The sequence below is a fragment of the Megascapheus bottae genome, chromosome 5 (assembly GCF_031878675.1).
Source record: "Megascapheus bottae isolate mThoBot1 chromosome 5, mThoBot2.hap1, whole genome shotgun sequence".
Taxonomy (NCBI): domain Eukaryota; kingdom Metazoa; phylum Chordata; class Mammalia; order Rodentia; family Geomyidae; genus Megascapheus; species Megascapheus bottae.
The window spans coordinates 83,950,506-83,975,493 of NC_143513.1; the positions used below are offsets into that span (position 1 = coordinate 83,950,506).

Consider the following 24,988-nt stretch of genomic DNA (forward strand, 5'->3'; position numbering starts at 1 on the left):
GGGTTGTGACAGCATCGCACCCTGCTTTATCTGCTTACCTCAGTTTCCCCATCTTAAGCTCTCCCTGCTCGGTAGCATTTGCAAATCGCCCACAGTTCTGGGAGCAGGCAGGCCTGTGAGCAGGGACGGGACGGGTTGCTGGCCTTCTCAGCGGGTCCGGACTGGCCTTCAGAGGGCTGTGATGAGGGGTGCGGCATGCGTGGCATGCGTGCCCTCAGCTGCCTTTCCCAGGAAGGGCGGGGGCTCTTGAGGATCGGCTCCACCTCCTCTTTCTCAGCGTGGGCATGCGCACACCTGACGCCACGGGTCTTATCATTGTGATGAGGTGGCCACATTTCAGTCCTCGGCAGGTATGTCAGGTCCCACAGGACCGTCACCGGAGGCGTCTGTGTAAGCACACGCCATGGTCAGCAGCGACCCGAGCCGTGCACCAGCAGAAGGTTTCCCCTTGGCTGCCAGTGCAGCAGGCTGAGTGCAGAACCTCATGACACCCGCCACGTGCCACACATGATTCACTGCCACCCACCAGGGAGAAGGCCCTGTGTGGAGCACCGGCCATTTTCCACCGCGTGAATCCCCCCAGAGATGCTCTGAGGCTGCCGTGTGCCATCACTGAACGGGGAGGCAGGAGATGAGCAAAATGTCTTTCCACTGTCCCCTTGGTCCCTGCCTCCCCAGGCAGGGAGCCAGAGACGGGCCACCATGTCAGCCTGTGCCTGCTCCTTCCAAATTAAGCAAAGAACTTCTCCAACCCAGCGTGCCACTGCAGCCATGCCATGTCGTTGTGCCCGGTTGCCGCGGCCAGCAAAAGGAGATGGGAGAGATCGTCCATGGTTTCCCTCACTGCTGAGCACAGGCCGGGCCCGCCCCGATGCCTGGGGCCTCTGTGCGCTCTCTGTGTGGCCATGGACGTGGTTCCAGGCGCAGGAAGGTGTCTGCAGGAGCAGCTGCAGCCACGCTGTGGTACGCTGAGCCCTGACCGCTCTCTCCAGGGACGGCACTCCTGGGAGCCAGAGTGTGGCGGAGAAGTTCGAGGTGACCTGGGAAACCGTGCTGGTGAGCAGCCATGGAGCCGTGGTGGTGAAGTGCGACGGCCAGGGCAGCGGCTTCCAGGGAACCAAGCTCCTGCACGAAGTGAGGCGGCGGCTGGGCGCCCTGGAGGAGAGGGACCAGCTGGAGGCTGTGCGGTGAGCAGCGCTGCGGGGCGGGCATCCGGCAGGCCAGGGCGCTGTTCTCTGACTGGGGATGGAGGCTTGCAGTGGGTACAGAGGGTGTCCGTGGCTAGGGCTCGCCCAATGCGGGGTCCAAGGCGAGACCTAAGAGGCAGTCAAGAGAATCCTCCGGACCTGGGCCCTGGGTCCCTGCGGCGAGGCGTGGCTCGTGGGTTGAGTTGGTCAAAGCACAGGGTAGAACAGCGGTGGTGAGCCAGGCCTTCCTGCTTCCTGTGCTGAGGGCGCCATCCATTACCATCCATTACCAGGGAAGAGCCAGGCCTTAAGGAAGGACACAAAGGGGCTGTGCCTGGGAATGGGGCCAGGCCAAGGCGGTCACCCTCACTGCTGAGCAGGGGCACATGGACGGGAAAGGCCCTCCTCTGCCCAGGCGTCGTCGCCGGGCTCCTCCCACCCTTCCTCTGCTCCTCGCCTAGGTCCTTCTCTCCCTGCCCTCCCGGGAATGGGCACAGGAAGAGCCAGTGCGCTGGACCAGGTGCTCGGGTGATTGTTGCCCTGGAAAATCCTGCAAACTCAGGGGACATGTGCCAGGCTACAGCTGAACTCCAGGCTGGCCTTTAGGAGTTGGCCCTATCGTTTGACTACTGAGAACGAACTAGTCAGGGTCCCCAGGAGGTGGAGAAACATGGCCACTCCATCACACTGCCTTCCAGAAGGGCACTGGCCCCCGACATCCTCCGCTCCCCTCCTCCTCCCCTCTCCCCTCGGGCCGCTCTCCAGGAGCAGCACACAGGAGCTTCCCTGCGAGAACAAGACCATAGTGAGAGCTACACACGGACAGGGTGCGACCACAGGGAATGACCCAGCCCCAAAGGCCACCGAGAGGACATGGCCCGTAGCCAGCCTTGAAGGCAGAGCAGGGACGTTCCAGCTAGAAAAGGGAGGTGCACGTGTAATGAGCCATGTCGTGTGAACCCAGGCACAGGCTCACTGATGGAGAGGCACTGCGCAGTCACACACTCAGAGGCTTGCTGGGTAGGGGTTGTGACCGGCACGGGGTATGTGGAAGAGGGGGATCAGGAGGTGACACAGCAAGCAGACAGCAGGGACATCGCTCGATGGTGAGCCACTGGCGCCCACCTGACGTGAAGGCTTCCTGTCCTGAGCCTGGGTGCTTGGCAGGCTGGCTGGGATGAGGATGGGCCTGCAGAGACCAGGGCCTTGAGTGCTGTGCCCTCTCCATCTTGAACGAGCAAGTGTTAAAAGTGACCACAAGAAACAGGAAAGAAGTGGAAAGAAACTGGACCACCCGGAAGCTGGCACGCAGGGTACTCGGATGATGGTGGGCACGTAGAGATAAAGCATCCCCAGGCTGTGGGGAGCTTGCAAGCAGATGGCAGGACCTCTGAGGAGCGAGGGTCCACACTGGGCAGGGTGGGGCCATGTCAGCCTGGACAGCTGGCCACTGGCTCCCAAGGAACAAACATGGCAAGGAGCAAGCCTGCTCCATGTGCCTCCTCCGAGAACAGGACATGGGGACATGGGAGCTGAGGATGGATGCAGTGGTGACTGCAGCAGCCTGCTCCAACCTGCAGCTCAGAACCAAGAGGCTGACCCTGCACAGCCTCCATCCGGCAGTTCAGAACCAGGGCGCTGACGCTGCACAGGCTCCTCGGGTTCCTGGATTCACAGGCTTTCATGAGCAAACGGGAACCGCAATAGCAGGATGCAGGAAGGGGCCAAAACTGGCTGAGTTTCCTTTGACAAGGGGGTCATGGTTATGCTGCAAGACAGTGGCTCACCTGTTCTGGATCAGTGTTCCTCAGCTGTTCTGAATGAATGTTGCTCAGCTGTTCTGGATGACAGTTCTTCAGCTGTTCTGGATGATTGTTCCCCAGCTGTTCTGGATGAGTGTTCCCCAGCTGTTCTAGATGAGTGTTCCTCATCTCTTCTGGATGAATGTTCCTCATCTCTTCTGGATGAGTGTTCCTCAGGTGTTCTGGATGAGTGTTCCTCATCTCTTCTGGATGAGTGTTCCTCAGGTGTTCTGGATGAGTGTTCCTCATCTGTTCTGGATGAGTGTTCCTTCTGTGTTCTGGATGAGTGTTCCTCATCTCTTCTGGATGAGTGTTCCTCCTGTGTTCTGGATGAGTGTTCCTCATCTCTTCTGGATGAGTGTTCCTCAGGTGTTCTGGATGAGTGTTCCTCATCTGTTCTGGATGAGTGTTCCTCAGGTGTTCTGGATGAGTGTTCCTCATCTGTTCTGGATGAGTGTTCCTCCTGTGTTCTGGATGAGTGTTCCTCATCTGTTCTGGATGATTGTTCCTCAGGTGTTCTGGATGAGTGTTCCTCATCTGTTCTGGATGAGTGTTCCTCAGGTGTTCTGGATGAGTGATCCTCATCTATTCTGGATGAGTGTTCCTCAGCTGTTCTGAATGAGTGTTGCTCAGCTGTTCTGGATGACAGTTCTTCAGCTGTTCTGGATGATTGTTCCCCAACTGTTCTGGATGAGTGTTCCTCAGCTGTTCTGGATGAGTGCTCCTCATCTACTCTTGATGTGTGCTCCTCAGCCATTCTGGATGAGGGTTCCTCATCTATTGTGGATGAGTGCTCCTCAGCTATTCTGGATGAGTGTTCCTCATCTGTTCTGGATGTGTGTTCCTCAGCTGTTCTGGATGACTCTTCCTTAGCTGTTCTGGATGAGTGATCCTCAGCTGTTCTGGATGACTGTTCCTGATCTGTTTGAATGACTGTTCCTCATCTGTTTTAGATGAGTGTTCCTCATCTGTTCTGGAAGAGTGTTCCTCATCATTCTGGATGGCTGTTCCTCAGCTGTTCTGGATGAGTGTGCCTCATCGCTTCTGGATGAGTGTTCCTCATTTCCTCTGGATGAGTATTCCTCAGGTGTTCTGGATGAGTGTTCCTCAGCTATTCTGGATGAGTGTTCATCAGCTCTTCTGGATGAGTGTTCCCTAGCTGTTCTTGATAAGTGTTCCCCAGCTGTTCTGGATGAGTGTTCCTCATCTATTCTTAATGAGTTTTCCTCAGCTCTTCTGGATGAGTGTTCCTCATCTCTTCTGGATGACTGTTCCTCAGCTGTTCTGGATGAGTGTTCCTCAGCTATTCTGGATGAGTGCTCTTCACCTACTCTGGATGATTGCTCCTCAGCTATTCTGGATAAGGGTTCCTCATCTATTGTGGATGAGTGCTCCTCAGCTATTCTGCGTGAGTGTTCCTCATCTGTTCCTGTTGAGTGTTCCTTATCGATTCTGGATGAGTGTTCCTCATCTATTCTGGATGACTGTTCCTCAGCTGTTCTGAATGAGTGATCCTCAGCTGTTCTGGATGAGTGATCCTCAGCTGTTCTGAATGAGTGTTCCTCATCTGTTTTGGATGACTGTTCCTCATCTGTTCTGGATGACTGTTCCTAAGCTGTTCTGGATGAGTGTTCCTCAGCTGTTCTGGATGACTGTTCCTCAGCTGTTCTGGATGACTGTTCCTCATCTGTTTTAGATGAGTGTTCCTCATCTGTTCTGGATGAGTGTTCCTCCTGTGTTCTGGATGAGTGTTCCTCATCTGTTCTGGATGAGTGTGCCTCATCACTTCTGGATGAGTGATCCTCATCAATTCTGGATGAGTGATCCTCAGCTCTTCTGGATGAGTATTCCCCAGCTGTTCTGGATGAGTATTCCTTATCTATTCTTAGTAAGTTTTCCTCAGCTCTTCTGGATGAGTATTCCTCATCTCTTCTGGATGAGTGTTCCTCAGCTATTCTGGATGACTGTTACTCAGTTTTTCTGGATGAGTGTTCCTCAAGCTGTTCTGGATAACTGTTACTCAGCTCTTCTGGATGAGTGTTCCTCAACTCTTCTGAATGATTGTTCCCCAGTTGTTCAGGATGAGTGTTCCTCAGCTCTTCTGGATGAGTGTTCCTCAGCTGTTCTGGATGACTGTTCCTCAGCTGTTCTGGATGAGTGTTCCTCAGCTCTTCCGGATGAGTGTTCCTCAGCTATTCTGGATGACTGTCCCTCATCTCTTCTGGATAAGTGTTCTTCAGCTATTCTGGGTGACTGTTCCTCAGCTATTCTGGATGAGTGTTCCTCAGCTGTTCTGGATGAGTGTTCCTCGGCTGTTCTGGATGAGTGTTTCTCAGCTGTTCTGGATCAGTGATCCTCAGCTGGTCTGGATGAGTGTTCCTCAGCTGTTCTGGATGACTGTTCCTCATCTGTTCTGGATGTGTGTTTCTCAGCTCTTCTGGATGAGTGTTCCTGAGGTGTTCTGGATGAGTGATCCTCAGCTGTTCTGGATGACTGTTCCTCATCTGTTCTGGATGAGTGATCCTCATCTGTTCTCGATGAGCGTTCCTCATCTATTCTGGATGACTGTTCCTCAGCTGTTCTGGATGACTGTTCCTCAGCTGTTCTGGATGACTGTTCCTCAGCTGTTCTGGATGAGTGTTCCTCAGCTGTTCTGGATGAGTGTTCCTCAGCTGTTCTGAATGACTCTTCCTCATTTGTTCTGGATGAGTGAGCCTCATCTTTTCTGGATGACTGTTCTTCATCTGTGCTGGATGGGTGTTCCTCACTCTTCTGGATAAGTGTTCCTCATCGATTCTGGATGACTGTTCCTCATCTATTCTGCATGACTGTTCCTCATCTGTTCTGGATGACTGTTCCTCAGCTGTTCTGGATGTTTGTTCCTCAACTCTTCTGGATGACTCTTCCTCAGCTGTTCTGGATGACTGTTCTTTAGCTATTCTGGATGTGTGCTCCTCAGCTATTCTGGATGAGTGTTCTTCATCTATTCAGGTTGAGTGTTCCTTATTGATTCTGGATGAGTGTTCCTCAGCTCTTCTGGATGAGTGTTCCTCAGCTGTTCTGGATGACTGTTCCTCATCTGTTTTGGATTAGTGTTCCTCGGCTGTTCTGGAGAATGATCCTCATCTTTTCTGGTTGACTGTTCCTCATCTGTGCTGTATGTGTGATCCTCATCTGTTTTGGATGAGTGATCCTTACTGTTCTGAATGATTGATCCTCATCTATTCTGGATGAGTGTTCCTCAGCTGTTCTGGATGAGTGTTCCTCAGCTGTACTGGATGAATGTTCCTCAGGTGTTCTGGATGACTGTTCCTCAGCTGTTCTGGATGAGTGTTCCTCAGCTCTTCCGGATGAGTGTTCCTCAGCTATTCTGGATGACTGTCCCTCATCTCTTCTGGATAAGTGTTCTTCAGCTATTCTGGGTGACTGTTCCTCAGCTATTCTGGATGAGTGTTCCTCAGCTGTTCTGGATGAGTGTTCCTCGGCTGTTCTGGATGAGTGTTTCTCAGCTGTTCTGGATCAGTGATCCTCAGCTGGTCTGGATGAGTGTTCCTCAGCTGTTCTGGATGAGTGTTCCTCAGCTGTTCTGGACGACTGTTCCTCATCTGTTCTGGATGTGTGTTTCTCAGCTCTTCTGGATGAGTGTTCCTGAGGTGTTCTGGATGAGTGATCCTCAGCTGTTCTGGATGACTGTTCCTCATCTGTTCTGGATGAGTGATCCTCATCTGTTCTCGATGAGCGTTCCTCATCTATTCTGGATGACTGTTCCTCAGCTGTTCTGGATGACTGTTCCTCAGCTGTTCTGGATGAGTGTTCCTCAGCTGTTCTGGATGAGTGTTCCTCAGCTGTTCTGGATGAGTGAGTGTTCCTCAGCTGTTCTGGATGAGTGTTCCTCAGCTGTTCTGGATGACTGTTCCTCATCTGTTCTGGATGAGTGTTCCTCAGCTATTCTGGATGAGTGATGCTCATCTATTCTGGATGACTGTTCCTCAGCTGTTCTGGATGAGTGTTCCTTAGCTGTTCTGGATGAGTGTTCCTTAGCTGTTCTGGGTTAGTGTTCCTTAGCTGTTCTGGATGAGTGTTCCTTAGCTGTTCTGGGTTAGTGTTCCTCATCTATTCTGGATGACTGTTCCTCAGCTGTTCTGGATGAGTGTTCCTCATCTGTTTTGGGTGAGTGTTCCTCATCTGTTCTGCATGAGTGTTCCTCAGCTGTTCTGGATGAGTGTTCCTCTGCTGTTCTCGATGAGCGTTCCTCATCTATTCTGGATGAGTGTTCCTCATCTATTCTGGATGACTGTTTCTCAGCTCTTCTGGATGAGTGTTCCTCAGCTATTCTGGATGAGTGTTCCTCAGCTGTTCTGAATGACTCTTCCTCATTTGTTCTGGATGAGTGAGCCTCATCTTTTCTGGATGATTGTTCTTCATCTGTGCTGGATGGGTGTTCCTCACTCTTCTGGATAAGTGTTCCTCATCGATTCTGGATGACTGTTCCTCATCTATTCTGCATGACTGTTCCTCATCTGTTCTGGATGACTGTTCCTCAGCTGTTCTGGATGTTTGTTCCTCAACTCTTCTGGATGACTCTTCCTCAGCTGTTCTGGATGACTGTTCTTTAGCTATTCTGGATGTGTGCTCCTCAGCTATTCTGGATGAGTGTTCTTCATCTATTCAGGTTGAGTGTTCCTTATTGATTCTGGATGAGTGTTCCTCAGCTCTTCTGGATGAGTGTTCCTCAGCTGTTCTGGATGACTGTTCCTCATCTGTTTTGGATTAGTGTTCCTCGGCTGTTCTGGAGAATGATCCTCATCTTTTCTGGTTGACTGTTCCTCATCTGTGCTGTATGTGTGATCCTCATCTGTTTTGGATGAGTGATCCTTACTGTTCTGAATGATTGATCCTCATCTATTCTGGATGAGTGATCCTCATCTGTTCTGGCTGACTGTTCCTCAGCTGTTCTGGATGACTGTTCTTCATCTGTTTTGGATTAGTGATCCTCAGCTGTTCTGGATGAGTGTTCCTCAGCTCTTCTGGATGAGTGATCCTCATCTATTCTGGATGACTGTTCCTCACCTGTTCTAGATGAGTGTTCCTCGGCTGTTCTGGATAAGTGATCCTCATCTATTCTGGATGACTGTTCCTCATCTGTTCTGGGTGACTGGTCCTCAGCTGTTCTGTATGAGTGATCCTCATCTATTCTGGATGACTGTTCCTCAGCTGTTCTGGATGAGTGTTCCTCAGCTGTTCTGTATGAGTGATCCTCAGCTGTTCTGGATGAGTGTTCCTCAGCTCTTCTGGATGAGTGTTCCTCAGCTGTTCTGGATGAGTGTTCCTCAGCTCTTCTGGATGAGTGTTCCTCAGCTGTTCTGGATGACTGTTCCTCATCTGTTCTGGATGACGGTCCTCAGCTGTTCTGGATGAGTGTTCCTCAGCTATTCTGGCTGACTGTTCCTCAGCTGTTCTAGATGACTGTTCTTCATCTGTTTTGGATTAGTGTTCCTCAGGTGTTCTGGATGAGTGTTCCTCAGCTGTTCTGGATGAGTGTTCCTCAGCTGTTCTGGATGAGTGTTCCTCAGCTTTTCTGGATGAGTGCTCCTCATCTGTTCTGGATGAGTGTTCCTCAGCTGTTCTGGATGAGTGTTCCTCAGCTATTCTGGATGAGTGTTCCTCAGCTGTTCTGGATGACTGTTCCTCATCTGTTCTGGATGACTGTTCCTCAGCTGTTCTGGATGACTGTTCCTCATCTGTTCTGGATGACTGATCCTCAGCTCTTCTGGATGAGTGTTCCTCATCTGTTCTGGATGAGTGTTCCTCAGCTGTTCTGGATGAGTGTTCCTTAGCTCTTCTGGATGAGTGTTCCTCGGCTGTTCTCAATCCGCGTTCCATAGCTTGCAGTTTTGTGCACTTAGAAGTTTCTCTCTCCCGTCTCTCCCAATCTGGTGTCAGGAAGGTTTTTTAAACTTACACTCCAATGATAAATGATTATTTCAAGTGATATTTTCATGCCTGAGGTAGTTCACGAAGACTTTTGGTCCATAGGATACGAAGCACATCTACACAAGCAGTGAACCCTATCCCCTCCCCTCAATCTTGCAGGACCATGCTGAAGGAGACATACATTGACAAGACACGGGTGGCTGTGTTTGGGAAGGTAAGTCTTAATGTCTTTTTTTCTGAACTGTCAGTTGAGTTGGACTGGGAGACCTTCAGTCTCCACCTGAGGTACCTGGAAGGAAGACTAGGGAGGGGGTGTCGTTACTACCTGAAGGATGAGATGCTGGGGGCTTCTTGACTCCAGTCAGAGGCTTACACTCCGTTGGCTGAGTTAAAGGTGACTTTCATCAGGTCACCTGGGAGCACTGGCCAGAGCTCTGTTCCATCTCTGGCTACCCTCCTTACCCAGGCAGCTGTGCTCCTGGTGGCACTCTGGGGCATAGGGATGTAGACATGCACCACCCAAACCTCCCCTGTCACCACTGGGAAAAGACTGACAGTTGAGACTAGAGGAGTCGCCATGTGAGGTCCCACTGAGATAGAAGGACTAAGGGGGTGGGGGAGGGGCAATGAGTTCTTGCTCTTCATGGGACAGCCTAGACAGGAGACCCCTTGGCCTTCACCCCACCCTTGGGCTCAGTGCTGGGGAAGCAGTGAGCTCTGGAGGCCTGGCTGCCCCACCCCCCTGCCCAAGCCTTCAAGTGCTCCCCTAAAAGGTGAGGCCCACAGGAAGGGACCAGTGTCCTGCCAGGTCAGAGCCAGACCAGAGCCTGGGGACTACTCCAGGGAGGAGGAGATCACCCCTCACCACAAAGGCCCCGGGCCAGTTGGACTCCATTGGGGGTCTGTGCTCACCACACCGCAGTCCTTACCTCAGGCCCATTCCCAGCAGACTGGCGCCAAAGTGAGGGACCTGGGCCTGGTCAGTCCTCACAGAGCATGGCCTCCTTCTCGTCCTCATGCAGCCCAGTGGGCTGGATCCACCCCTCCATGTGGATCCCTTCTTTTCTGTAGCACACATCTATAGTTTTGCTCCACATGATCTGTTTTGCTTTACCAGGCCCTAGGTAGGTGTTTGTGGGCCTGTGCAGGGAGTAAGATGTCAGCTGCTTTAGTGGTTAGAGCTCTGTCACCTCGTTCCTGACTGCTGACCACCCAGTCCTCACTGTTTTTGCCTCTGTCACACAGTGGAGGGACATCGTGGCTGCCTCCCACACTCTGGCCTGAGATGGCAGCTTCCCTGCAGAATGTCACTATCGTCTTATTCAAGGCCAGGGGTTGCAATGCACCTCCACATTCTGTGCTTTGGAAAATGCACAGAGTGCTGCCCACAGACAAGTTGAGTCCTTTGATAGCAAATATTCCTTGTTAGAAAGTGATACACTAGTCGTGACAGTCCATGCACTGGTCTTGTGCACAAGGAAGACTAAGGCAAAAGGAAACTGAATTCAAGTTCATCCTGGACAACTTGATGAGATGCTGTCTGCGAAAAAGAAAAGAAAACAGAAAAACTTTTGATATGAATAAGATACATAGATGTGTATATATATATATGTATATTCCAATAAAGGGTAACTACTACAAAATACTGTCATATGACAAACTCAGCTACCAGTGTTAAGGCAACACTTAGCAAGGACATTAAGTGAGTTTGGCATGCTATGAGCTTCCCTTGCTCTCTAAGGGGTGTGGATCTGCATGCTCCACACTCCCAGGCCCGACACACAGCCATGCATGCACGCGCGCACACACACACACACACACATGCATGCATTCACAGCCATGCATCCACACACCCACACTCAAACATACTCTATGCTCAAGCACATGCTTGCATGCTTGTGCTCATGCACAGTAGTCATATGCATCAGGCCAGGTATTCATGTTTACATGCTCACATGGAGACAGGCTCCCAACATGCCCACATGTATATGATAGCCTCGCCCACATACATACTCACATTTACACACTCACATGTGCTTCCATACCACGCATCAATGCACACATTCACCCAAGCACACAAGTTCATACACATGCTCACATATTCATATGCACATCTGCACATGCGTGCGCACACACACACACACACACACACACACACACACACACACAGACCCCACGCATGCTGTCATTACCTGAAGCTGCAAGGCAGGTGGGAGAGGCCTCACAGCACGCCAGGTGCCAGCCTCCTGCCAACCACACTTTCTGGCCAACGCCTTTCCTTGCTGGTCCCCTCATGTCTGTCACTCCGCATAAAGCAAGAGGCAGGGAGAATCTCTTCACGTTTCTTTGTACCTTTTCTAGCTACCTCAACACATGTTTAAAGTTAAAGTTTCAGGAAGGGAGACCACGTGAGCGTGTCTGCTTACGTCACAGGCTGTGTCCGAGGCTGGTTCTGTGACATTTGCGGACGCTGGCTCCTCCTGGCCTGTCCTCTCTCTTTTGTGATGTCCCAGGATTACGGTGGGTACCTGAGCACCTACATCCTCCCAGCGAAGGGAGAAAACCAGGGCCAGCTGTTCACCTGCGGCGCTGCCGTCTCTCCAATTACAGACTTCCAGCTGTACGGTAAAGACCCTGCGAACTCTGCAGCACCTCACTTTAGGCGTCCCCTGCCCAGGGGACACCTGGGGAAGGAAGGAAGGAAAGAAGGAAGGAAGGAAGGAAGGAAGGAAGGAAGGAAGGAAGGAAGGAAGCAAAGAAGGAATAAAGGAAGGAAGGAAGGAAGGAAGGAAAGAAGGAATAAAGGAAGGAAGGAAGGAAGGAAGGAAGGAAGGAAGGAAGGAAGGAAGGAAGGATCCTTTGAGTGAAAATGCTAATTTCTGTAAGTCATGTTATCAACTTACAAGAGCAGCAGAGATGGGGGACCCAGCTGGCAGGAGTGGGGTCAGGAAGCCCATGGCCTATCCCCTCGCCCCTGCCCTTCCCCTGCTGCCAGCATGTTCTTGGTGGACCTCTGTGAAGGGAGAAGGGCAGGGTGGCAGAGGCTTCACTGTACCGGGTGATAACTCCAGAAGTCCACACACACATTTACGTAGCCCCCAAACAGACCAGTGCTGCCTGTCTACTTGCTCGTGCCACACACATGCACACACGCACGTGCGCGCACACACACACGCGCGTGCACGTGCCAAGCACATCTCATGGGAGTTGTTTTGCTTGCTGCATGTTGTATGTGAAGGAGGCGGTTGCCCTGTTGGGTCAGGTTGCTTCCTGTTCGGCTGTAGTGGGAAAGCGTGGGGGTGTGGAGTGGCCCCGCGCCCAGCCCCTCTCCCAGAGCCCGGGCTCTGCGCTCTGCTGCCTGAGGATAGCCCTGACCTGCCCTCTCTCCTGTGCAGCGTCGGCGTTCTCCGAGCGGTACCTGGGTCTCCACGGACTTGACAACAGGGCTTATGAGGTGGGCAGGGCAGGGCTGCAAGGCTGGACAGTCACCCTTTCCTTCCCCACCCCCACCCCCCACTCCCGCCCTCCCTCCCCCCACCCCACAGACACTCGGCCTCATGGCCGGGGCCTCTGTGTCGCCATCATCATAGCCCATCCTAGGGAACCCACGGCCACCCTCTGACCACATCATGAGCTGGGCGCCTGTGGCCTCTGTCAGCTGCCAGGATGACCCACATGAGGGAGGGAGCAGCGGAGAGGGCACTGGGAGGGGTGAGGCAGGCCGCCAGCCCGAGCTGTGACCCTGGGTGCTGTCCTTTGGGGTGGAGAGCTGTGATGGAGAATGCGCCACCTCTGGACAGAGTGCCCGACTGGAAGGGCTGTTGCCCAGGGCCCCACGGGGTGTCCGGTGTCCACAGGGCACCTGCCTGCCCCCTCTGACCATGTCCGCTTGCTCCCACACATGCAGATGACCAAGGCGGCCCACCGAGTGCCAGCCCTGGAGGGGCAGCAGTTCCTGCTCATCCACGCCACCGCCGACGGTGAGGACCGAGGCCCGGCCGCCGCGAGCCCTGCCCGGGAGCGGGTTACATAGTCACACGAACCCTTGTCTGTTTCCTTTCTATAGAAAAAATCCATTTCCAGCACACAGCAGAGCTCATCACGCAGCTAATCAAGGGAAAGGCCAATTACAGCTTACAGGTATGGTGTGTGTGTGTGTCTGGAGCCAGATGGCTCGGTGGGAAAGGGCTTCGTCACGTCCGCCGCTAACCAGGTCAGCGGACACCCAGCTGCAGGCTAAACACGGGCCCTCGGACAAGTTTGCAGGGCTTCTTTTTCCTCTAGCTGATGGCACCTTAGCTCTCTCCTAGGCCCTGGCTGAGCCTCTCCTGCCCATCCTCCTCTGGGCAGTGAGCAAGTACCCACCCCTCCACCCGGCGTGGGGCTGTGGCGGGGGCCATGGCTGGTGCCCAGCGTCTTCTCCCACTGGCTCTCCCAGACACCGACGCCCGTGGCTAAAGCCACTGTCAGGATGTGGCCGCGAGTGTGTGGCCAGGACAGGAGGAGTCCTCGTGGCTTGCACTGCTGACTCGCCAGCAATGCACAGGGCTGACTCCATTTCCTTCTTGTCCTCTGGTTCCCTTGGTGAAACCTTATGATCCCATTGTCTTTGGGGGTTCAGCTTTCATCTTGGCTCCCTCAGACACGCCCTGCCTGGCTCTGGCCTCCATCTGCCTGGTCTTCAGCACCCCCCGAGCTGGGATGGGTATGAGGTGGTGCGTGGGGGAAGGTACAGGTCACCAGTGGAAGGGGAGTTGGTCTTGAGGACTGGGGTGAGCTGGAAAGACTCAGATTATAATACATGATTAGAGGAGGTTGGGTAGCTGTGTCCACGTGTGTGCCTGCGCATGTCTGTGCGCATGACCTCCTCACGAGCGGGTTCCGGCTGGAGGGTGGGGGGCCTGGAGGGAACGACTTTGGTGCAGGGGCTGAAATAGGACATTGACTTTGCCAACTCCAGTCCATACTCAGTGGGGGGCCTGGGTCCCCGGCCCATCTCCTGTGGAAGGGTCACTGCTCTCTGCCGTCCCCGCAGATATACCCCGACGAGAGCCACTACTTCCACAGCTCCGCCCTCAAACAGCACCTGCACCGCTCCATCATCAGCTTCTTCGTGGAATGCTTCAGGATCCAGGACAAGATACCCACAGCCACAGCGAAAGAGGAGGAGGAAGAGGACTAAGCACACTTCGGCCCCAAGCACGCACACACGAGTACACACACACACACACACACACACACACACACACGCACACACGCACAGCTCCTTTATAACATGCATCTGAGAACTCTCCCTGCTGCCCCCCTGCCCTGCTGCCCAGCTTCCCGAGGGCAGCTGGGGCAGAGGGCAGAGAGGCGTGGGACCCGCCCTTCCTCCCTGGAGGACACGGGCCACCACACAGCTTGGAGCGCCCGCCCCAGCAACTTCACCTCCTCCTGGCCCTCAGAGACTGGCACATCCCATGACCGTCCCCCAGGCAGCCAAACTGATGGACGGAAGGCAATGAAGGCCCAGCTGGGGCCCTTCAAGTCCCGGTTTCCCTCGGCAGCATGGAGACCCCTCTGTGTGAGTGCCGTGTCCACGCCCCCCACCCGCACATCCGTGCCTCCTAGAGCCTGATACCCCACCTGCCACTGCTGGCCCTCAAAACAACACGGCATAGGGCGCGTTTATGGACTCCCTGCTTCTTTCCATCGTTTGGAGGTGGCACCCCATATCTGTGCCCAGAAGACAGAGCCTCTTCTGTATAGTTCTGCTAATAATGGTTAACCACATAGAATGAATGGGTATTTTTCTATGGTCTTAATCCCATGCTGCACAGGCCATGCTCGTGCGGTTGGTTGGGCTGAGCTGCTTCTTCATTGCTTTTCTTCTCTTCCTTCTTTACTTTTCTGTCGTTGCTTTGCTCTGCCTCCCTCTTTGTGTCTCCTGGGGTAGACAACACACGCGGGAGAAAAGCACTGTGCAGGGCGTGCGGGCAGGGAGCCGGAGAGAGAGCACATCCAGGGGAGGAGAAGGAAAGCCATTGGGAAGGCTAGCGCCTGCCGCCTCTCACGGGCTGTGGCTGTGGTCCCCGCTGTCCACTTAGCAATGTCCCACAACCACCCTCTTCCTCCTTGAGGAGTCGTCCAGGCTTTCTAGAAGACGTGCGTTTGGAGATCCTGAAGCCAAGTGTGGGTTCCACCGTCCTGGTCTGTGGGCTCAGAAGGGGGTGTGGGACCCGCTGTCCCCAGCCCCAGGGGTGGGAGTGGCGTTGTTTCCCGTGAACCTCGCAGGAGGCCCAGATGGAGAGCCCCGCTCCCAGTGTACATTTCACTTGCTGTATATAGAGAAGGGAGTGAGGGCGGACCCCGCAGCCCCCCAAGGCCAGCAGCGCTGTCCCTGCCCGGCTCGCATGTGGCCAGCTTTGGCTGGTCTCCAGAGCGCTCGTTTGAATCTATCAACTACTGTCGTGTCTTTTTTGTGCCTGTGGACGGACGAATGTCAGCACCGTTTTCTCCAGTCCTGCTGAGTGTCCCTGACATCCTGTCTGCTGTGTCCCTGTCGCATCTTAGTATTCAGGCGTTGGTTCCATCCACGGGAGCTTCGAATGTCAGTTCTGGTTCAGTTCGTGGGAGGATCTCCATCTCGGATCTTAAACCCTGGCATGTCACCATTTGTGGAAAGGATCCGTGGGCTGGCAAGCAGGCCCCATCTAATGCCACAGGGTCCCGGGGCCTGAGGGCCGCTGAGCTGGCACAGTGGGAACAGCCAGCTCGGCCAGCACATCCGGCGTGAGGGTGCAGGGGCATGGTAGTGTTTGCTCATCCATGGAATAAAACATTATTTTACCACTCGGACTGCTCTTTTCTTGCTTCTCCACGAGCTCGCCTGAGCCGGCCGAGTCTGGGAGCCGTGCTTACAGCACCACAACCAGGGCCCTGCCCCGCCCCTGCCTGGCCTGAGGCTAATGTGTGACAAGCCTGCTTGATGGGCACCGGGTAGAAACAGCCCTCGTGTCACAGCAGTGAGACTAGTTAGCAAAGCAGGCCCGGCCAGCTAGGTTCAAGTCCCACATCGGCCAGAAAAAAGGAATGAGTGCATGTCACACACCACCCCCTCTGCCACCTGGAGCCTTGGCCCACGTGCCCTGGCCTGCGGTCTGCTGTCTTGCCATGGTGGTCTCCGCACAGTGGAACTCGGCTCCATAAGGAAATGCCTTAGATGGGCACAAGAGAAACGGGCTGCAGGATGCCAGGGCGGGAGAGCCGTCTCCCTGGTGTGCTCTCACACAGCAGTGAGGGCCGGGAGGGAATCTTCTCCTCCTCCTCCCCACTTCTCTGCCTCCCTCCTCCTTCCCCTCCTTTCTGCTTCTTTTTTGCCTGGGGCGGGTGGGGAGGAAGGTCAAGGAGAGATGAAACAGAATCATGGAGTAACAGATGGCCTCGGCTGACACGTCAGAGAGAGTATTCGCTCTAGAGACAGTTACTGGGGGGCACCTGTGAGACCAAGAGGAGGTAAGAGAGGAAGAGGAGGGGCCTGGATGGGGGCTGATTCACCAGAGGGCTTCCTGGAAGGTCAGGAAGGGGCCAGCCACTCTGGGCAGCTGGTTCTGGGTGGCTTGGGTCCTTCTGCAAATGCTGCATCCAACATGGCCACTCAGCACCCTGTGCCAGCCGGGCACCCAGAACCCAGTCAAGAAAGCCTCCCCAAGTGAGCCAGGCTGGCAGCCAGCTCCACTGCTCTTTCCCACCCTGCCCTGGCCGTGTCCCCTCCAATGACAATAAGGCATGGCTGCCACCCTCCACGAGGTGGGCTGCAGGTGTTCAGGCAGAAAGGGACCAACTTGTTGTCCTGGGGACAGTGGGTCAGTGAAGCTGGCCCTGGGGAGGGGGAAGGAGGCTAGCCCAAGGCAATGCCAGCCCAGGGGCCCGTGGGGAGGTCGGGGGCCTCAGTGTGGCAGCATGGATGGACCCTGAGGTCTGGGAGGCTTCAGAGGGAAGCGCTGTGCTGCATGAAGAGTGAGCATCACGTCCCAGCTCTCAAAGCATGCTGGGCAGAGCTCTCCAGTGGCCCTGTCCCCAGCTGCACTGGCCACCGAGACAGGAGGTCTCAGATCAGTGCAAGCCACACTGTCTAGGAAGCAAAATCTGTCCCCAGGGCAGAGCAGAGGACTGGGGACAGCAGGAAGCAGCTAGGAAGGTGAGGAAGGGGACAAGAAAGACCGCTGCCAGGTCTTCTCCCCCCACAGGTGGTTGGCTGTCCTTGCTGGAGATGGGAGAGCAAAGCACCAGCCAGATCACAGGCAGAGGAGCGGGCCCCGGTGGGCCCAGTCGGCCCCGGTCGGCCCCGGTCGGCGGCCTTGCCCTTTAGCTCTATAGGTTCCTACTTCCATAGACATTTCTTGAAATCTTATACCTGCTAGAATTTCTAGACTGTCATGTTGTTCTCTCACTTGTTATTGATATTACATTTGGGGTTTTTTTTAATGTTTTTTTAGTCTCACAAACTAGATGTCCAATCTCCTAAACTTCTGGTGTACTCACTCCCCTTACTGGAGATAAGTTTACATATTTAAACGTTTTCTTAGACTGAATTTTCCTAGCATTATTATTGGAGGAGGGGCAATACTGGGGTTATGATGCGGGGCCTGACATTGAGTAGAAAGCTGTTCTACCACTGGATTCACACCCTGCCCAAACTTGAAACAGACCATGTTCCTAGGCTCTCAAAGCGACCACAGGCCCCGGACCCAGAGCCATGGCATGCCCTAGGACAATCTGCACTGACCTCTGTCTCCTTGGTCACCAACTTGTCCCCTGCTCTGGGCTCCCCCAGCAGCCAGGGGAGGGGTGGAGGGGGCTGTAGTTTCTGTGAGTACCTGATTTCCTCAACCTCTCCCTGCCCCTCTCCTCTCCCCCTCCCTGCCCTTCTCTCTCATCTTGTGTGACCCTGAGTTGGGTCACACAATCTGATGCCAAGTCCTCAGAACAGATGTTACGCAGAAATAGGTAGCAATATCTCCTTTACCTTAGAGTCTCCAATGCAGAGCAGCTCATGGGGCCAAAGGCCCCTGCCTTGTTGCTAAGACTCCTAGTCTCTCCTCCAGAGCAAAATCTCAGCACCCCTCCCCAGAGGGGAACAATAAGGAGAGTCCTTCGCACTCCTCCCTGCAGGCCTGGGCCTCCTCCACCCTCCTCCACCCGAGGCCTGCCTTCTCAGCCAGTGTTAGAAATGGCCTGATGCAGCCTGAAGACAGGCCAGTGAACAGCTGGCTCTCAGATAACGGGATCGGGCGGTGGAGGCCAGGGTGCCTAGTGGCCTTTATCTGCACTGTGGAATTACAGCCAGCGTCACCCCCAGCACCTTTCAGGTCAGCGTGGAATGACAGGTTTGTGTCTGCTAACTGGCCCTTCCCCAGAGATGACGCCATGAATGACTGTCACGGAGAAGGAAGCAGTGCCACAGGCACAGCCACTACTAATCCTCTGTGACAGCAGGCCACTACCTGCACTGGCTAAGCATGGTCTTCCCGAGTCTCCTGGTGCCTGAGCTGCCGGGTCAGTTAACCGTGAGGTCGGTGTGTCCCTGGGGGCACCAGCCTCACCCCTGGGCACAGGCGGTGCTTCAGCGGCCCTCGGGGCCAGGCCAAAGCCTGGGATTTGCTGCAGCTCCCCTTTCACAGTAAATACGGTAATAATCGCCTGGGTCAGAGACCTGTCCCTCAGAATTGCTGAGTTTCCTGGGGGCAATCCCAGGCCAGGCCCCCGTGAGGCCACCAGTCCTGGCCCACACAGCTTCAGCCACAAGCCTCTGCCAGTGGGGAAATGCAGTGAGCTGTGGTCCTGGGTAGAGCCACAGGTGACGAGGGAGCAGGCCGTCTCTGGTCAGCCTCCGCAGGCAGGGGCAGGGCCCTGAGCTGTGGGGCTGTGGCCAGCCTGAGCCTGCGAGCTGCCAGCAGAGGGCAGCAGAGGCTACCCTCTGGCAGGCTGGACTGGACTCTGGGGAGGAAGGCTTCCCAGCCTCTACCTGCCCTCCAAGGGGGGTGGGGGGGTGGGGGTCCTGCAGAGAAGACACTTGCCCAGTAACTGGGTAGACAGGAGAGGGAGGGGGGAAGGGTGACGTGGAAAGATAGGCAGACACAGGCAAGCAGGAGCTCACTTAGGTGTCGCAGGGCAGGCAGGTGTGGGAGCCCTCCACACTGGCATGGGGCATGGGCTATGGAGGGCAACGCCCCCCCCCCCCGCCCCTTTTCAGGTCCTGTGACCTATTTGAGTGAAAATGTAAACAGCTGTGTGTGGTGGGTGTGGCCGGCCTGGAGGTGAGGAGGGGACACAGCCTGTAGCTGTCCCTATTTCTCCTCAGGGCCTCCCTGGGATGGTCTGATTCCTCAGCTGCCAAGACATTGTGTTTGCATCACTGGAGATCCTTCCTCGGCTCCTGCCCCTCAGCTCACTCTTCGCTCAGCCGCCCAGTCAGAATTCCTTTCCTGTGGCTCACTGGTTCCCAAAGCAACAATGTTGCTTATTTTTATAGTCTGTTAAAAGGAGCAATTTTGCAACTGAATAAAGCAGTTGGCCTGAGCCACTAACTCCCAATCTTGTAACCAACTTGTAACAGTTCCTTCAGCTCCAACAGGTGCTCACCTTGGAAGTGATAGCATCCAAACCCACAGGAACTTTCTTTCTTACCATATTTAGGCAGAAACTGCTCTCCCCGCTCCGGGGCTTGAACTCCGGCTTAGGCCACTGAGCCTGTGCTCAGGCTAACTCTCTAATACTTGAGCCACAGCAGCACTTCTGGCTTTTTCTGATGATGTGGTGCTGATCAGGCTTCATGTATGCCAGACACTTTACCACTAAGCCATATTCCCATCTGGGGAGCTTCAGTGCTTCTCTGAGATAATGTGTGTCCAAGTGTGAGGATGCCAGCACCATCCACATAAAGCCCACCTTTTCCATAGGTGTTTTGACCAAGCCGTCAAAAGTAACTAGTGCCCCAAACTGACCTACACTGGTTTCTAGCCACAGTCCATCCTTCAGTGTGTCATTCTGAGTTATTTCCCACCTTCCTGTGCCTGGGTATTGGGTTATCTCCACTTTATGGCTGTCTCTTGTTGCACAAGTACACACACTCCTACTGCATGTGTACATGGGGGGTAGGAGAGTTGTTGAATATAAATTTATTCATAAGACATATAGCAAGATTTCTGCACAGTATTTCCTACTTTCTTTTTCCTATTTGGCAAGACATTGTTCTAGTATTTTCCATGAAGTATCTGCCATGTTTTCTTGGATCTGTGAATGCATCTTGACATCTAATGATGTTCTATCTAGAATGTCAGTGCATTTGGGGTGTAGACTCAGTCACATTACACCATGAGTTAGGTCAGCCTGAGGTGGCTGTAGCTGCGTTTGTGACTGTGTCCTTTGATAAAGTCTGCTTGCCTAGTTGGTGACCAACTAATGACTGAGCACGAGAATCCTGGAAGCTTTAACTTTGTTTCCCCGGGGCCTTCTCTTCTCCAGTTGCCAGCTGGGCAGTGACTGCTCTGGAAAACTGGCAGGTTGGGGTGTGGGGACTCCCAGAACTGCACTAACCCACTGGTGTCCGTTCAGTGCTGGGTTGTCTGAAAGGCCCTCTCGGGGTTTATCTGAAACGTCCTGGCTACGGGGAATGCAGATCATATGGCAAGTGCCTTCCAGTCCCGAGGCCAGGCCAGATGGCCTTCTCCAGGGACTCACCTTGTGACGTCTGCTCTGGAGTGGAGCCGCCCATCCTCGACTCCTGGCCAGTGTGGCTGACTCTACCTTTTCCACGCGCCATGGGAGGGCAGTTTCCACCCTGACTTGGCCTCTCCGAATGGTGACACTGAGCGTCTCTTCCCACAACTATGGGAGACATTTTTGACTTTAATTCTAACACACATTTAAGTCTCTCTTTGTTGTAATGCTGTAGTAGCTCTTTGTGTATTCTAGACTTTAACCCCTTGTTGGGCATGATCTCTGTTTTGTCCTTTTATGGGTTTTCACTTCATCTACTGTCTGAACACAAAGTCACAATCTCAGGGCTGTCCCACGCGTCAAGTTTTGCTTGTGTTATCTTGCTAAAAAGCCACAATGCTGTGGCCAACACCCCTGCCCCCTCCCCTCCTTCCTCACAAGCCACAGGTTTCACTGGGGGTCTTTCATCCATTTCATTTGTATATACAACATTAAGAGTCCATCCTTCACACGTGCACAGCATGCATCTACCCAGTTTTCTGGCATCGTTTGAAGGCCATCCTTTTCTCACTGGTCTCAGCCCCACCCACGTGTGTCACCCTCTGCCAGGGCCCCCGTCTTACCCACGTCTGTCTCTATGCCAGCTCCCACTGTTTCCATTGCTGCGGTTCTGCGGAAAGCTTTGAAATTAGAAGTGAGGGTTTTTCCCCCTTTCGTAAACGATGTTGGCTGCTCAGAATCCTGCGATTCCATATACCTTCGGATGGAGGCTCTTCCTTTCTAGTTCAGTGGGGACTGCATTGCATCTGTAGCGAGTACTCACATCTTAACATTGGTGTCCTGAAACTATGGGGACAGCACACCAGTCCATCTTTGTCTTCATTCACTGGCTTCCTCTGTCTTCAGAGGAAAGTAGGTCTCCTCCGAGACTTTTCCAAAGGATTTTTTTTGATGCTATCACAAATGTTTCTGTACCTTATGTATAGAAACACAACAGATTCTTGTATGCTAACTTTACACCTGTGTCTGCTGAACTCGCTGATTAATTCTGCTTTCTTTATAGCCTGTGAGAAGCAGCTAGCAAGTATTGCATTTCTATCATTGTAATTCAGAAGTTCCTCGTGTGCATTCAAATCTGCTAGCTTTAATCATGTTTATTGCTCTTTTTTTTTTTTTCTATTCCTTCCTCCTTAACTGGTACAGAGTTAGAATTCAGAGCCTCATACTCAAATCAGCTTTTCTTTTGTTTTGTGGTGCCAGTCCTGGGCTTGAGCTCAGGGCCTGAGCACTGTCTTTGGACTTTCTCAAGGTTAGAGCTCTACCACTTGAGCTTCAGAACTGCTTCCAGCTTTTTTCTATGTATGGTACTGAGGAATCGAATCCAGGTCTTCATGCATGCTAGACAAGCACTCTACTGCTAGGCCAAACTCCTGGCCCCTGAAATCAGCTTTCCTGGATCTACCAGCTGGGCTATGGTTATTTTGGAAAGGGAGTTATGGACTTTTCTTTCAAGCTGGCTTCAAAGTGTGACCCCTCTGGATCTCAGCCTACTGAGAAGTCAGGAGGAAAACAGGTTGAGACACCCAGCAAGCTGGTAGCTTGACTCATACCTGTAATTCTAGCTGAGATTTGAGGAACAAGGTCTGAAGTCAGCCCGACAGGAAAGTCCATGAGACTCAATCACAATTAAAAAAAAAAAAAACAATAACAACAACAACAAAAAACCGACCTAAAATGGAGCTGTGGCTTAAGTGGCAAAGCACTAGCCACAAGCAAAAAAAAAATCTCAGGGACAGTATGACACTACGTAGACAGAGTTTAAGCCCTACCTAGTACCAGCACAAGAAAACAAATAAAGGAGGGAGGGAGAAGAGGAAGAAAGGAGGGAAGGGAGGGAGAAAAGGATGTAAGGGAAGGAAGGAGAGAAGAAGTGAGAAAGAAAAAAGTAGAGAGAAGAGAAAAAAATAGGGTCTTCTGGACATTATTTCTTCAGGATAAGTTTGCTAGAAAATATTTTTCCTTGAGATTGCTTCAAATCTGATCCAGTCTGGCGCAAACCATCAGGTCATGAAAAACCCTGGAATGACAGTGGATCAAAGTTCAAAGTCCATTTATTTAAAATGTGGATAAGAGGTCAATATAAAAGAAAAGAGTATAAGAAATAAAAAATAATCAAAGTATAAAACATCTTATGTCTTTAACATCCATAATTTAGATAGCAAGATCTTTATTTACACCATTTAATTTGTAGCTGAAGCTCATATGATTTTGTGAAAACGTTTAAAAGCCTGGCAAATGAGTAAGACCTAAGGTGGGCTCATAAATGCCTATCATACACAACATAATTTATGTTTCCTCAGAATAAAATCGCACATCTCAATAAGATGCAGTGTAAGTATACAGTCGTTCTCCTGCTTGCGTCCACGCCTCGTCCTGGGTGCAGCGGGAAAACAAGCACGGGAAGGAAGTCCCGGCAGGCCACGGGGGCCGGCCACAGTCCACCGCCCGGCTCCAGCAGGCAAGGAGCCATCAGTTAAATTTATATGTGAGCTTGTTGAGGAGAACAGCACAGAGGCAGGAAATCGGCCTGTCTCAGGCCCCCACACCGCCCTGGGAAGCTGCATTTCCTGCACCTGTGTGCGCCTGGGGGTCCTGCTGCACCCCACAGGACCCTGTGCTCACTGGGCCTGGCTCACGGGCCCTGGGTGGCTGCGAGCAGCAGAGCCTGCTGAGCCTGCCCAGCTGAGCCCAGCACATGGCCAGAGCCGACAGCCAGTATCAGCACGGGTCTCACCGCTATCCCGAGATGCCCTTCTGTGATTGGAGTTCACACCCACAAGGTCCGGCAGGCAAGCCGACTAGGCAGGCAAACCGACACTCCCCAGGCTCGGGACACTGACCACGGCAGGTCAGGGTAGCGCACACCAGGGCGGTGCGAGGTTCCAAGCAGGAGAAAGTTCCTCCATCACAGAATATGCTCACACAATACGTGTATAAAGATGAACCATGTCCCACAATACCAGCAGAAGTATTATAGGAAGATCTAACATGGCCCCCATCTTCCCTGAGACGCCCTCCTGGAAGTCAGGCGTCTTTTCCTCCTGTGATCTCCTCCGCATATACCTAGTGAGGTCTTCTGCCTCACCTCACTGCCTAACACACTTTCAGGCTATGGGTCGTGCCTCTGCCCCACCTTGATGCCTCACGAGGTCCCATGCAAGCACAAACCTGCTGGTAGAAGCTGGAGGTACCACTGCAGTGGGGCAGCAAACTGCACCTGTCCTAGCTCCCTGCCCATAGGCGTGCCCCAAAACCACTGCGGAGCGGGTGTCTCTAGTGGGAAGCTATAGGCAAAGCATGTTTTCTCCATGAAGATTCGTGAGGCCCATTTTGCTTCGTGTTTGGGCAGTCCACACATGAAAATGGCATTTTAAGCCAGGCTCTGGTGGCTTACGCCTGCAATACTAGCTACTAAGGAGCTCGAGATCTGAGGATTGAGGTTTAGAGCCAGCCAAGGCAGAAAAGTCCAAGACTTGTCTCTCCAAGTAACCGGTAAAATACCAGGAGTGATGATGTGATGCTGGTAGCAGTGCAACAGCCTCGGGCAAAAAACGTCCAATACCAGCACAGCCCTGTGCTCAAGCCCTACAACTGCTTAAACAAAGAAGTGAATTAACTAGAATGTTCTAGTCTCTTGTGAGTGCCTGCTGCTGAGTTGAGTCTACCCACCACGAATGTGTCTTCCCTCCCATCTCCAAGTCCACAGCAGAACTGCTCACTTAACAACCACAAACTTGAAAATAAGTTGGTGAAAAGAAGCATATTGTTTCAGGTACTTATTTCTGCAGGTTGAGCTGCCCAACACTCAAGGCCAAGGCCCTTGGATGCCATCTCCTGACCTCGCCACCCACACTCAAGAGGCAGGGCTGCCAACCACAGGGATATACCGCCAAGAGCAGGAGAGGGAGAGGGGGACCTCAAGCTGAGCCCTGCTGAACCCACCCACGTGTCCATGCCACAGCCGCCCACTCCTTCAAAGGATATGACTCATAGTCCAGCGTCTGCGTGAGTACTCCAGTCAGGACAAACTCAGCGTTGTGAACATCTGAACAGAGGGAAGCCAAAATGTAACAAGAAACACGCTGCGCTGTGTGCACACAGGTGATCTGTGGTGAGTGTGTGCGTGGTGAATCTGTGTGCACACAACCAGTGAATACGGGCATACACAGCACGTGTGTGCACAGGCACAAGGAGTGGGCGCATACACCGTGAGGGTGTGCTCAGAGAGGGGGTGCGTCTGCAGCCATCGTATCTGTGATGGTAGATGCATATGCACAAAGGCAGGCGAGCCTGCACCACGAG

General features: G+C 53.2%; 2 protein-coding genes across 2 annotated transcripts in view; one reads left to right on the forward strand and one right to left on the reverse strand.

Moving 5' to 3' along the window:
- Dpp6 (dipeptidyl peptidase like 6) overlaps window positions 1-14,507 on the forward strand; it is a 498,824-nt gene extending 484,317 nt beyond the window's left edge. Inside the window, exons 20-26 of the mRNA XM_090333593.1 lie at window positions 993-1,187; window positions 9,083-9,137; window positions 11,437-11,548; window positions 12,319-12,377; window positions 12,831-12,903; window positions 12,990-13,063; window positions 13,959-14,507. Coding sequence (XP_090189719.1) covers window positions 993-1,187; window positions 9,083-9,137; window positions 11,437-11,548; window positions 12,319-12,377; window positions 12,831-12,903; window positions 12,990-13,063; window positions 13,959-14,105 — 715 coding nt within the window. The 3' untranslated portion in view covers window positions 14,106-14,507. The remainder of the gene's footprint in view (window positions 1-992; window positions 1,188-9,082; window positions 9,138-11,436; window positions 11,549-12,318; window positions 12,378-12,830; window positions 12,904-12,989; window positions 13,064-13,958) is intronic.
- An 8,212-nt stretch (window positions 14,508-22,719) lies between these two features.
- The window catches only part of Paxip1 (PAX interacting protein 1), a 44,082-nt gene continuing 41,813 nt past the window's right edge, over window positions 22,720-24,988 (reverse strand). Inside the window, exons 20-21 of the mRNA XM_090333594.1 lie at window positions 24,667-24,731; window positions 22,720-23,167 (exon numbers count right to left, since the gene is read on the reverse strand). Coding sequence (XP_090189720.1) covers window positions 23,156-23,167; window positions 24,667-24,731 — 77 coding nt within the window. The 3' untranslated portion in view covers window positions 22,720-23,155. The remainder of the gene's footprint in view (window positions 23,168-24,666; window positions 24,732-24,988) is intronic.